The sequence below is a fragment of the Aplysia californica genome, unplaced genomic scaffold (assembly GCF_000002075.1).
Source record: "Aplysia californica isolate F4 #8 unplaced genomic scaffold, AplCal3.0 scaffold00045, whole genome shotgun sequence".
In the NCBI taxonomy this organism is placed as follows: Eukaryota; Metazoa; Mollusca; class Gastropoda; order Aplysiida; family Aplysiidae; genus Aplysia; species Aplysia californica.
The window spans coordinates 712,652-725,928 of NW_004797315.1; the positions used below are offsets into that span (position 1 = coordinate 712,652).

General features: G+C 40.2%; 1 protein-coding gene across 1 annotated transcript; it reads right to left on the bottom strand.

The window, feature by feature from the left end:
• Nucleotides 1-4,283: 4,283 nt before the first annotated feature.
• Nucleotides 4,284-7,501, bottom strand: LOC101855169 (carbohydrate sulfotransferase 3). The gene is made up of 2 exons (XM_005092381.3): nucleotides 7,124-7,501; nucleotides 4,284-6,119 (listed from the first exon to the last, which is right to left on the bottom strand). Exons 1-2 carry the CDS (start codon nucleotides 7,183-7,185, stop codon nucleotides 5,612-5,614), a joined length of 570 nt encoding a protein of 189 aa, XP_005092438.2. The 5' UTR covers nucleotides 7,186-7,501; the 3' UTR covers nucleotides 4,284-5,611.
• Between the last annotated feature and the right edge of the window lie 5,776 nt (nucleotides 7,502-13,277).

Genomic DNA, 13,277 nt, shown 5'->3' on the forward strand with positions numbered 1-13,277 from the left:
GTGTGTGTGTGTGTGTGTGTGTGTGCGTGTGTGTGTGTGTCTGTGTCTGTGTCTATTTGTGTGTGTGTGTGAGAGAGAGAGAGAGAGTATGTGTATGAGTGTATGTACGTATGTGTATAAGAGTTAAAGTGTATGTGTATGTGAAGACTTTTGGTGGTCTCTTTTGAATGCAGCTGCTTCCTCTCTTAACAAAGTCAATGCACGGGTAGTGATAATTTCCATGAGGGCATAACGTACCCATGTATTGATTGTTAAGGTCTGTACGCTGGTGATGGCTACGTGGCTGCACTGTCCGAGTCCCCTATCCTCATGGCCATTCTGGTCATACTCCCATCGTTAATGCATATTAGGTCGCAGTGATCCAGAGCATCTTCCAGTGCTTCACCCTGTGGGTTGGTGATGTCATTCCCCCAACAACTCCCCCCTAGCATCGAAATCTCCACAGAAGATCAATTCACCAGGTAGACTTCTTTGCATCTCGTCAAGCACCATCCAATCTGCTTCCTTCATTGTGCAGTTGCACGCGTAAACATTTATGATGTTCCTAACTGATTGCTTCTGAAGTTCTACGGCAACAAGATGCAGTTTGTCTGTGCTCCATTTGCCGATGTGTAACTCTCTGTAGTCAATCTCATTTTTCACCATGATCAGCTGGCCATGTCCTTTTCTATTGTAAATCGGCTCCTTGAACCCCATCGCTCCAAAAGTCCCAGATTCCCATAGCTTGGTTTCTTGTAGGCAAATGATGTCTGCGCTGTACACTACCTTCTCTATTATTATCCTTCTTTGCTCCACGCTACTGCAGTTCCAATATAGAATCCAATATACAATATTAAACTTTAATGTTAAGTCCACCTGTTGCGTGGTATTAGTGATTGCTCTGTTTTCCCTTTTGTTTGTTACTATCGTAATAAAATATAGTTTAAGAGAATTGTTTTTTGCAGAGACAAAATTTTGGATATACAATGTATGTCCATCCTATTAACATTGAGGGTCCCCATTCTTTCTGCTGTCTTTCAGACACATCCCTGATCTTCAGGTAGGAAAGATCTACACCTAGCCTTCTCGGACAAGGGCGAAACATCTCGGAGAGCCCGTGTGCAAGATGCGCACGTTAAAGATACCTTGGTGGTCTAAAATAGATAAAAGTAGGCTTCGGCCGCCACCGGGACAAAATTCAAAATTTCTTTCTATAATAGGTGTGTCCCTCGCGTTGATATGACCTTAACCAGTTGCAAGCGCCGTAAAACACTTACCAACTCCCCTCCACCAAAAAAAAAAAAAAAAAAAAAAAAAACTTGAGCAAAGACAGTTTTACGTTTAAAAAAAATAATTATGCACTATTTCGACAAGCCTGATTTTTAAAGGTCAATTTTGAGTGATCATATCTCGGGTGTCTCTTAACATAGGTGAAATAATATTAATGTTTCCGATGATGCAGAATTTCTTTAGCTTTAAATTGATATGCTACATGAGTGGGTAATGAAAGGCTTTAACACGATGACTGGGTGATTACATTTTCAAGTTTCTTTAGCACGCCAATATATAAATAATCTCTCCTTTTCAGAAGAGGATTAACGAAATAATGCGCGTAATATTTTATTTTAATCTTTTTTTTCTCAAAGAAAGGCTTTTTGTTCGTTGCAATCTATGAATCAGTTGATATTATAAAAGAGACATTTCAGTTCAATCATTTAAGGCTAGGAACACACCTGGCACACTCTTTTTGAAATAGCTCCCTTCAAATCATTGTAAAAATGTGGTAAAAACGACAGTTTTTAAAACCTAAATATTCAAGCAAGTCAGTATCCATTCCCCACAAGACTGTTAAGGACAAAAAAATGGGATCACACTGAAGTAAAGAAAAAAGAAATGCTGCTTGGAAAAAGAGATGCCAGATACAGTTGAATAAAAATGGATAGACCTATATCTGAAAATTCAACAAATGCATGGTAATAACATCCATAGTAGAAAAGATATAAATTGACCATTTAGCACTTCTATCGAGCGGCGCTGGTAGTCATTTCCACCTATGAGGTCAAGGAAGTATGCCTCGTTAGAATTGACTGAAGACAAGGCAATAGCAAGCCGAAGTAGAGTTCTTCTTTCTTTGAGTACCGTATTTGAATGGGTGGAATTGACGCAGAAACATGTGTGTGAGTGTGTGTGTGTGTGTGTGTGTGTGTGTGTGTGTGTGTGTGTGTGTGTGTGTGTGTAACATGTGTGACATTTTAGAGTCGGCATAAATATGACGAAGTGGACAGTGCGATGGAGTTAAAACTTGGATAAATACTAAGAAACTTTGAAAATACATAAAAATTCATCATCATCATCATCATCATCATCATCATCATCATCATCATCATCATCATCATCATCATCATCATCATCATCATCATCATCATTATCATTGTTGATAGCACGACAATAAAGAAAACAAATCAAATTGGTGGAGCCTTGAATATTTTAATAATAATATGACATTATGAAACAAGCTCAAGTTTCACCCTCTCGGGATTCGCCAGGAACGTGATTAATGAAAAAAACAAACAAACAAAGCCAAACAATAGCAACGCGATGAAAACTAAGTATAGGGCCTTGGTTCACTTATAGCACGACAAGCAATACGGCGTGAGAGAAACATATAGCGGAAAGACTACAGAGAGGGGAAAGGCTATGGTTAGTACTGTAGTAGTATCAATATATATGTACATGTACGTACTATCATTGTCATAATATTTATGTTTATTACTGTAGTAGTAGTAGTAGTAGTAGTAGTAGTAGTAGTAGTAGTAGTAGTAGTAGTGACATAGTGACATACATTCACATGTGAACTTTAAATACCCAACATGTAGGGGACTCTTCTCTGCCTCTCTGATGTGCCGGAATCGTTCTCAGCGCCATAGGAGAAGACATATTAAGTCAACTCAATCTTTATTTCTTCCACCCCGCCGTGAAGGCCACTCTTCTGTACATTTGTCATCATCAGACATTGGTGTACAGACTTTAATAATAATAATATAGTAGTAGTAGTAGTAGTAGTAGTAGTAGTAGTAGTAGTAGCAGTAGCAGTAGCAGTATCAGCAGCAGCAGCAGCAGCAGCAGTAGTAGTAGTAGTAGTAGTAGTAGTAGTAGTAGTAGTAGTAGTAGTAGTAGTATTAGTAACAACATCATAAATGTCAATAGAACAGGTAGACGGTAGGCTATGACGTAATAAAATTATGTATATAAATACGACGCGGTGGAATCAGGAGCTCGTCAATTTTTGGGCATATGGAGTTATCGGTATTATCTAAAAGCTGAATAATTTGTCATGCTTCAGATGAAATGAATACCCATCTATCTTAAACAGAATTCAAGATATTTGCGATGGAAGGTCGTGAGGTCGCCTGATTTCAGTGGTGAAACTAGCGAGAAAATGGCCTCCAAAGTTTGGTAACTCCAATAGCTAAAGAGTTCTTGAAAACAGAAAAATTACCTTTTTTGAGCCTTTAATCAATGTTTTTCAGTAGAATTCACACGGAAATGTGTTTTTATGTGGACTTAAAAGAGGTTGAGACAAAAAAATAAAATAAGATAAGCATTTCCAAAATGGTGAAAAAATGCCTGTTTCTCCTATTTCTGTATTTTGACGAGGGCCTGATTTCACCATGCTGCCTCACATTTTATATATATATATATATATATATATATATATATATATATATATATATATATATATATATATATATATATATAATTTTTAATACACACACAAACACACACACACACACACACACACACACACACACACACACACACACTCACACACACTCACACACATGCGCGCGCACACACGCAGACACATAATATATTAAATTTATAATGCATTAGCAGAAGGAAGCAGGAAAGGCAGGGAATGGGGTTACTGGAATGCGATGGATGAGTTTTATTTCACGTGGTAAATATAAGGTCTTTGAAATGTGGCTGGTCGATATTTAAGACAATGAAAATTAGGTGAAATCCCAAATTCCAGAAGCACATTGATTCTCTTCAACAAATTTTTATTTAGTAAGATTTTTGACGATCTCAAGACCCAGAAGCTGTAAATGGGAGGCTCTCAGGGTGGTGGTAGTTTGATCTATATATTGGGCTGGGCAGACCTTACATGAGATGAGACAAAACGATGTTTTTCGTTTCACAGGTGATGCTATGAGAGCGATTTTTTCAATGGGGGGGGGGGGGGGGGGTGTCGGGAGGGCTTCTACAAAATTCATCACTTTCATGTTTGCATATGTTTAACATCTAGGTTTTTGAAAAGGATGAGGAAATGATTTAGCGAGAATGAGGAGGTCCCTGCCAAAATTTGGCGGGGGCTGGCGAAGTGCTATATGTGGGGCCTGGGGAAAACATGCTTTCATTTAGTCGGATTTTTCTAAAATGTTTTTTTTATGTTGATTATGGATTTTATGTACAATGGGTAAGTTGTGAGCGCCGTAAAACCTCTACTAAAACTAAACTACTAAACACTGCGTAACTGTAAATGATGAGTTGTGGCGAATAATTGTCTTTTTCTTTGGATTTACGCGGTTTGTAAGTTAGAAGCTGTATGCAGTTTCGCTTGCTGACTTTCTTGATTATTGGGGCTTACAATTATTTTGCATGATCCTTTGAGGACAAGATTGACTGTATAACGGTGACGATGATGGTAAATACTATTAACGTCGCACATATCTCTTCTCGAGCAAAGGCTCTTTGTTCTTTGCAATCAATGAATTAGTTGATACAATACAGATAATTCAGTTCAATCACGCGAGGCTAGCCACACACATGGTACACTTTTTACTGCACATATTCATAGTAATAATGTCGATGCATTTTGTCATGATAAACAGTTAGGCATATTATCATTTATAGCACGTCGCTGCGATTATTGAAAAGTAACAGTATGGTTAATCGACTTGCCATGCCAATCGGATACGCATACGTCAGAAGTAACGCTTTGACACAGATAAGTAGAAACATACCAAAATAAACGCATTATTCTTTTTTAAATACAAGGTCAATACCACGATAAGACATCAGGAGGAACATACCATTTCACAGAACAATGCTCGAAAAATACAAGGATACCACAGACAACTTGTGTGAATGTCACACAATACTTTTGGCGTATAACGCCATGTCATTTCGCTACCTAAGAATTATAAAGTTCTACCTAACATATTATGTAGCCGTTTTGAATTACTGAGGACAATAACCAAATATTCGATCTACTCTATCAAAAACGTTAGATGATTCGGAGTCGTTATCATGATATTCTGAGAATAGCATTCGAAAAAGCTTGACGTGTTGTAAAACTCAAAGTATTGAACGTCAAATTTCTAAAAACTAGGTATTAAGCAGATACAACTTTGTAATTCTAGGGTAGCTATCTGGTCGTCTCAAAACTTAAGACGTGCGACGCGTCACCTCAAAACAACTGGTGTACAATGGTTTGACATTTTGATCACCTCAAAACTTACACAAAGTATGTTATGACAAGCTCCGACTTTCCACCTGTCATTAACTGATACACTACACTACTCACTGTGCGCCAGATAGACAGACAGTCACACCCCCTCCTCTCCCTTTATGGAGTTGTCACAAACATTGAAGGGTTCTCTGGCTCCACCAGCAAAGACGTGTCTGACAACAGTTCTTCTTTCGTCGACACCATTTTGTACCCGAGTTTCCCGTAGAGTCCTCCACACATTTTGTCCACCAGCTTGGCGTGTTTGTAAGAATTTGTGTGTCTCCAGGAGTATACGGCTTCAGTGGAGTTCTTCCTCACTATCCCCAATCCAAATCCGATCTCGTCATGGCTTGCATTGGTAATAGACTTCACGTACTGGGTAACTTCGTCTGTCATGTTCAAGCCAATGAATTTATACAGGGCTTCTGTATACAATAGGGGAGACATGGCACCGATTTCGTAATGTGCAACCTTGACTCTACCTGGAAACAGGTTGGAGAGAATTTCTGCATGCTCTATGTCGTCACCGAGGTATTTACAGAAGTAGGTTAAGTTTTCTGTGAAGTTCAGCTTCATTGGGTTTTCTAGACGATGCATCTGTGACATCATTACAGCTCTTGGGTCCCTGTAGCAGACAAAGATCAACTTATAAACGTGAATAAACTTGGGTAACTAGGGTTGTATTCCATACCTACTAAGATTTGGAGATTTGATAACTTTTCCAATCGTAAGTTGTTTCTTTTATTCTCATGGTTTAGATAATTGTTTTGAAAAACCTTTTCAGCTTAATATATTTACTTCTTTTACAAAGTCTCAGATTCCATTTAATATAAACGGATCCTTTGCCTACATATGTATCAAAATAGCACAAAAAGGGCGCATTAATGGGAAAACGTTATTTGTGACTATATATCTTATCGCAGAGCACCAGACTTCGGACACTGTAAACATGGTCCCAAAACCGTTCTAAGATCTTTTTTAGAATGAATGCTATTTACACCTCTTTGAACTTACAGTCTAGCCGTTTTCGAAAGACAGCTTATTACTTTACAATACTCACATTCTCAGTCTTTGATTTTAAAATCAAAATACAATAAACAGGAAAAACAATATGTCATAATACTTAAGTTGGGAAAAGTTTGTGTACTGAACACAATTTTGTGTGTGTGTGTGTGTGTGTGTGTGTGTGTGTGTGTGTGTGTGTGTGTGTGTGTGTGTGTGTGTGTGTGTATACATGTGTGTGTGTGTGTGTGTGTGTGTTGGGGGGGGGGCAGGGTGGTGGTGGTGGTGGTGGAGGGGAGCAGGGGTTTGGATGGGTGGGGGATAAGTACCTTTCCTTAGTTCTTCCGGAAACTCCGTGAGTTTTTTCCAAAACAAGCTGGAGGACACATACTCACACAGACATCACCATAATTGAAACACACTGCTACGCAAGCATTTTTGCAGGAGGGAGATTTTTTAATATTTTGAATGATTACTTTTATCAAGTAAATCCTCTTCAACATTGCTTTTCTCACCCTGGATCAGGGTACAGGTCACCAACAAACGCTTTCCATCTTTCCCTATCCTGGGTTAGCCTCTTTGTACTATTCCATAACTTCCCACTTTTCTGTATTATCAAGTAAATACCTTAGTAAAAACAGCACTTTGCTGTTAGGGTTTTCCAACAGCATTTTCTTGGCCCAACGCATACGAAAACGGATTGTTTTGATGAAAGTTACAGGGCTTGACAGGCAGTCACGGTGAACCTTCTCGAAACACTTGAGGTAGTAAAAGCCTGGCCTTTGCTGCGGAGGTATTATATGGGAAATGAAAAAAGCATGATAACAAAAACGAACAAATTAATATTTACGACACAAAAATCAACAATGGCAAATGTAATTGAGACAAACACTGAATGAACAAAAACATTGGCAGTGGCAATGAACAAAAACAATATCAGCTTATTTATACATTTGAGTGAAGAGAAGAAATTCGCAACAAGAACTATAGTTTGGTGTTGAGGATTTAAAAAAAAACAAAAAAACAAAAACAAATTCAAGATACACTGACAGGAGCAGCAGAAGAAAAGAAAAGAAGTAGGACTGATCTGGTGGTGTCCTCACACAGTGCGCTGTTTCAACAAGAACAAAAACAATAACAAGAACAAATCATACAAACAACAACATCTTCTGCATGTATACAAAAACGACAGCAACAAATGCCAAGGAAGTACGAGGGGGTTTCAATAAGTCTTTGGTCTGGGTTTGAAGGATTCATGGTAGAGTAATTACATTTTGCCAGCCTTTAGACACTTTCTTTGGAACACACCATGTACGTTTGGGGGAATCTGACAATAACAAGACACTAGTCAGCGTGGTCAATGAAACCATGCACAAAAACGTTTATTTTTCTTAGCTGAAGGTGTGTCATGGAGCCTGTTGAATATTGCTCAGTTATTATGTTTTTAAACTTTCAAGGAAAATCTCTACCCGACATTTTTCAGGAAATGGTCTTCTGGATTCATGTCGGTGATGAATAAAGATCGTGAATTGCGCCCATTCTTAGTGGTAACTGAAGAGAATGTATCCATAGTGAAGAAACTGGTTTTACAAGACCGCGTATAAGTGTAAAACAGCTCTCAAGTGAAACGAGAATCAGTGCAGGGTCATTTGAAACGATTCACTATGACTGTCCTAACGTAAGCACGGGGTCTGCGCGGTGGATACCCCGCCTTTTGACAAGTGAGCAAAAGAAGCAGAGGGTTGAGTCCTGCAAAAGTCTCCTCCGAATTGAGTCCAATGACACACATTTCTTTAAAAACCTGGTGAGTACGGATGAACATGGATTTATCATTTTGACCAAGAACAAAAAATGTCCTCCATGCAATGGAAAACGCTTTCTTCTCCCTCACAAAGTAGGCAAAGGCAACACTGTCAAGTGGAAAGCTTATGCTGTCGTGTTTCTGGGGTTGTGAAGGTATTATCATGACTGACTGCCTGGAAAATGAAAAAAAAATTTAAAAAACAGTCACAGGAGACTACTACTCGGGTTTGCTGATTAAACTGCGGTCCGAATTGGCGAGAAAAGGCGAGGAAAACTCTGTAATGGGGTCCTCCTACTGCAGGACAACGCCCTAGCGCACAAAGCACAACGGACAATTCAGACAGCAGAACAGTGCGGCATGGAAATCCTGCTACACTCACTCAGCTTAATGACCAGACCTTGCACCCTCAGACTTCTTTTTGTTTCTTAATCTTTAAAAATCACTCAAAGGACGTCGTTTCCATGGCAACGAGGACGCTATTGAAGATGTTGAAGGCTGGTTGGGGGCCCATTCTGAGTAATTTTTCTCTCAAGGACTTTTGAAGGTCAAAGAGAGGTGTCAGAAATGTGTTACTCTGCATGGTGACTATGTAGAAAAATAAAACTATGTGTGCCAAGTTACAAAGCTCTAGCTTTATTCCTTCATACTAAGACCAAGGACTTCCTGCCCCCCTCCCCCTGGTACATACACGCTTTGCTTTAATTAATTTTTTTTTCAATGTTACCATTTTACGTCCCGATCGACACAATTATGCCAATATAGGAATCATTAAAGTTTTAGGAATACGATTGTTTTAAGAAGACGGTAATAGTTTGATTTTAAAAAGATGGAGCCGGATTAGTTGAAGGTTTACCATGCTACGACGGTCCACCGTAAGTCCCGTCCCCACGGTCACTTCGTTAGGCCAATGACACGTCTAGTGTAGCTTAACGGTAACGACAGCGCTAGGGGAATTTAGACCAAAGGCGGTGGAGTTCACAATTGCGGTGTGTGGGTGGATTGCTCCCTTTTTTGGGCAAGTGTTGTTACTGCGCTCGCAACTGCATAAGGTCATATAAGTGCATGGGAGACACCGAACATTTTCAGTTGGTAGGAAATGTTGAATTTCGCCCGGGTGGCGACAGAAGCCCACTCTTATCGATTTTGGACGACCAAAGGATCTTTAAAGTGCGCAACTTGCGCATGGGACCTCCGAGATTTTTCAACATTGTCCGAGAGGGCCAGGTGGATATCTTACCTACCATAAGATTAGAGGTGTGGCTGAAAGACAGCAGTAAAAAGGGGTCAAGGAGAAGCAATAGAAATGCTGCAGAAAGAGTCAGAAGCCCAGAGGAGGGGGGGAAGGAGGTGAGGCGGTGGGGGACAGAAAGTGAAGACAAAAGCAGACGACAGAACATCGCTAGAGAGCAAGAAAGGAAGTGAACGGTGACAATTTAGAGAAGAAAAGTTTCCGTCGCTTTCAGGATTCGAACCCGAGACTTGCTCGTATTGAATGAGAGGCGGACACCTTAACTTCTAGGCCACGAGAGCCCCCGTGGATTGCTCCATTTTGCAGTGTCGTTCAGATTTTATAATTCTATGGTGGTAAAGATTGTGATTCACAAGTAGGTCGCGACAGCAAGTGACCAGACCGGAGAATTTTCAAGAAATCAGGAGGATGGGGATTGTAGCCATCAACTAAACCAGTATCAACGCGATAGACCTTCAACTGAGCCGCACCAAAAAAGTTCTTGTTGCCTGTGTAGGCCTACCTACCTGTTCATTTAAACAGGCGGTGTAGTTCCCGAAACTGCCACTCATGATGGTGGGGAAGACTGGGGGCACGAGAGAGACGTTGTCGAAGTCACAGTCTTGGAGGGACTGAACAACCTGCAAAGTTTGCTCCCTTTCGAGGTTCCTGTTGAAGATTGTAAGTAATAGGGAATGGGGGATAGTGGAGGGGGGTGGTTATAATAATGAGTCTTACATTTCCCTATGACCCGATCAAGCTAAAGTTATAACAATGGTTTATAATCATGCATCTCTATCTTCGAAGGCTCACTCAGCGTAAAAATGACTCATTTGGCGTACAGAATCATAGCATCATTCCAATCCATCATTTCTGTCTGTCTGTCTGTCTGTCTGTGTGTCTGTGTGTCTGTGTGTCTGTGTGTCTGTGTGTCTGTGTGTCTGTCTGTCTGTCTGTCTGTCTGTCTGTCTGTCTGTCTGTCTGTCTGTCTGTCTGTCTGTCTGTCCTCTCTCTCTCTCTCTCTCTCTCTCTCTCTCTCTCTCTCTCTCTCTCTCTCTCTCTCTCTCTTCTTTCTCCTTTCTCTCACTTTTTCACTAAGCCCTTCCCACTACTTGCTACGGGGACTATACTGGATGACATCATACTTGGGGGGGGGGGATGTGTGGAGGGGGGGTCGTTAAGTCTCAGTACTTCACTAAATCACTTTTCCTTGTCTCAGATTGAAGTTTGGGGACAGAAGTAGAAGTATCTGGTAAGAAAAGTAATGGATACACCTTGTCTTTGAAGAAGGTTACACAAACCCTAAACTCAAGGTAAAAAAAAAACACCGAAAAACCTAACCCTAAGTACTGAGCAAGACACTTTCTCTTCCAATAAGGATACATCAATTCTAAACTCGAGTTAAAGAAATACAACAACAACAAAACCAGGACCCTTTATATCTAAATAAAAATACATCAGCCCAAAACTCGAGGTTAAAACCCCCAAACCCGAAGTACTGAGCAAAGCACCTACTTTTTGAGTAAGGATACATCAACCCAAAACTCGAGGTAAAGTAAAAAAGCCTAGCAACCTAAACCCCATAGGTACTGAACAAGATACTAACTCTCTAAATAAGGATACATCGAACCTATAAAAAAAAAACCCAATGCCAAAGTACTGAGCAAGACATTTACTTTTTGAATAAGGATACATTAACCCTAAATTCGAGGTAAAAAAATAACATCAACATCAACGACAACCCAAACCCTAAATACTGAGCGAGACACTTTATTTTCTAATAAGAAAGCATTAACCCAAAGCTCGAATTAAAAACCCCAAACCATACGTACAGAGCAAGACACTTTCTCTTTGAATAAGAACACACAAACCCTAAACTTCAGTTTAAAAAACCCAACCCATACCCTAAGTTCGCGAGGTAAAAACCCAAAACCGTAAGTACTGAACAAGTCACGTTATCTTAACTTTGATGTCACGTACATCAACTCTACTAAAAATTACCTAAACCCTAAGTACTGATTAATCTTTGACGTCACATACATCAACCTTAATAAAAACTACCTATACCCTAAGTACTGATTAATCTTTGATGTCACGTACATCAAACCTAATAAAAAAAACAACCCAACCCTTAGTACTGAGCAAGACACTTACTCCATTAACGAGGGTACATCAATCCTAAACTCAAGGTTAAAAAAAGAAGCCCCAACCCTAAGAACTAAGCAAGAAAGACACCCAGACTTACTCTCTGAACAAGGGTACACGATCTGTGTTGCTGATGTCCAGAATCTTGACAGGCTCAAAGAAGTAGAAGACATCTTTGTGAGCGCTGATGATGCCGGCCGTGAAGGTGGAGCCACTGCGGCCGTGAGTCACCAGCAGTAGGTGCTTTTTGTGCGGCCTGCTCGTCGGTGGGGGTCTGTCGTTGGGGAAGGATGAGCAGTTGATTGAGTACACAGGCGTCGTGTGCACTGAGTCTGGGATGAATGGGAAATGGTCATGTTTAGGGGGAAAGATACACACACACACACACACACACACATACACACACACACAAGTGCACACACACACATACACTCACACACACAAGCGCGCGCACACACACACACACACACACACACACACATACATACACACAAACGCCCACTCGCGCATACACACAAAACACAAATACACACACATATACACATGTAAATATAAAATTAATATAGGTTAAAAAAAATATGGGTAGCCTCGTGATTCAACCGCCTAAGGGACAACATTTTCGAAAATCACTTTTTGATCCCTGTATGTTGTACAGCCTTTGATACACCTTATGTTAAAATCCCGAGTTTGAAAGATTACTGCAGTGTTTCAATCCTTCGGTAAATCAATCGCCTATATCACAGCAGTCCCCAATTTCTACGTGACTCAATCGCCCATTCGCCACCGGGCTGCAAGGCTTGTTGATGTGTTCACCTGTCACGTAGGCGGCGTGACCTACACGGCTTTGGCCTTTGTCAAAACAGACTGAGGGTAACATCAAAACAACCTTTGCTAATTTCGACTCAGATCGAACCCTATCAATAGCTAGAAAATTTTGTCAAGGCAGTTTGCGTGATGTATCACTAGGTTTGGTAGTGTAATTGAGAAAGGGCCTGATAGCATTAACGAATATCGCTAGCCGCGTGATTCAACCGCCTAAGTGCCAAGAGAAATTTTTTCAGGAGAAGCAAAAAAAAACCTGTTTTATTTCTTTATGCTTGTACCTATGAATCTGAAATTCAGATATATGATAAAATATGACCTAGGAAGATGGTCTGTAACTAAAATTTAAAAATAAAACCTGTCTTACATAAGTTTACTGGACATAGGCGGTTTTCACATACCCAAGTCTGCGTGATACAACCCTCTAAGTGACAGTATGACGGCGTCTAGGCGTTTGAATCCCGTTAATCTACGCCACTCGACGAGCGCCAATGGTCGCCTGGGCGTTTGAGTTATCGACAAAAGCAAATTACAATAGTATTAAGAGTAACTATAACGTTTAGAGTAATTATTTTTATTATTTGGTTTGGTTTTCTGGGGCAGGACGGTTTTTGGCCTCATGGAGTTGGTAATTAAGACTCTTCATCTTAACGTTCAGTTTGTACTGGATGTTTTTGTTCAGTGTGTATCAAAGGCAACGAACGTTTGTGACAACGGGGTCGTTTTTGTTTCAGCCATATCTGAATGATCAAAAATCGAACATAAAAAAAAGGGGGTGGGGG

Bases quoted from the DNA above. Each gene is read 5' to 3' on its own strand.
- LOC101855169 (XM_005092381.3), bottom strand. From the start codon at position 7,185: ATGCGTTGGGCCAAGAAAATGCTGTTGGAAAACCCTAACAGCAAAGTG. The intron at 6,120-7,123 runs GTATTTACTTGA...TGTCTGCTACAG, and splicing joins AAAGTGCTGTTTTTACTAAG to GGACCCAAGAGCTGTAATGA.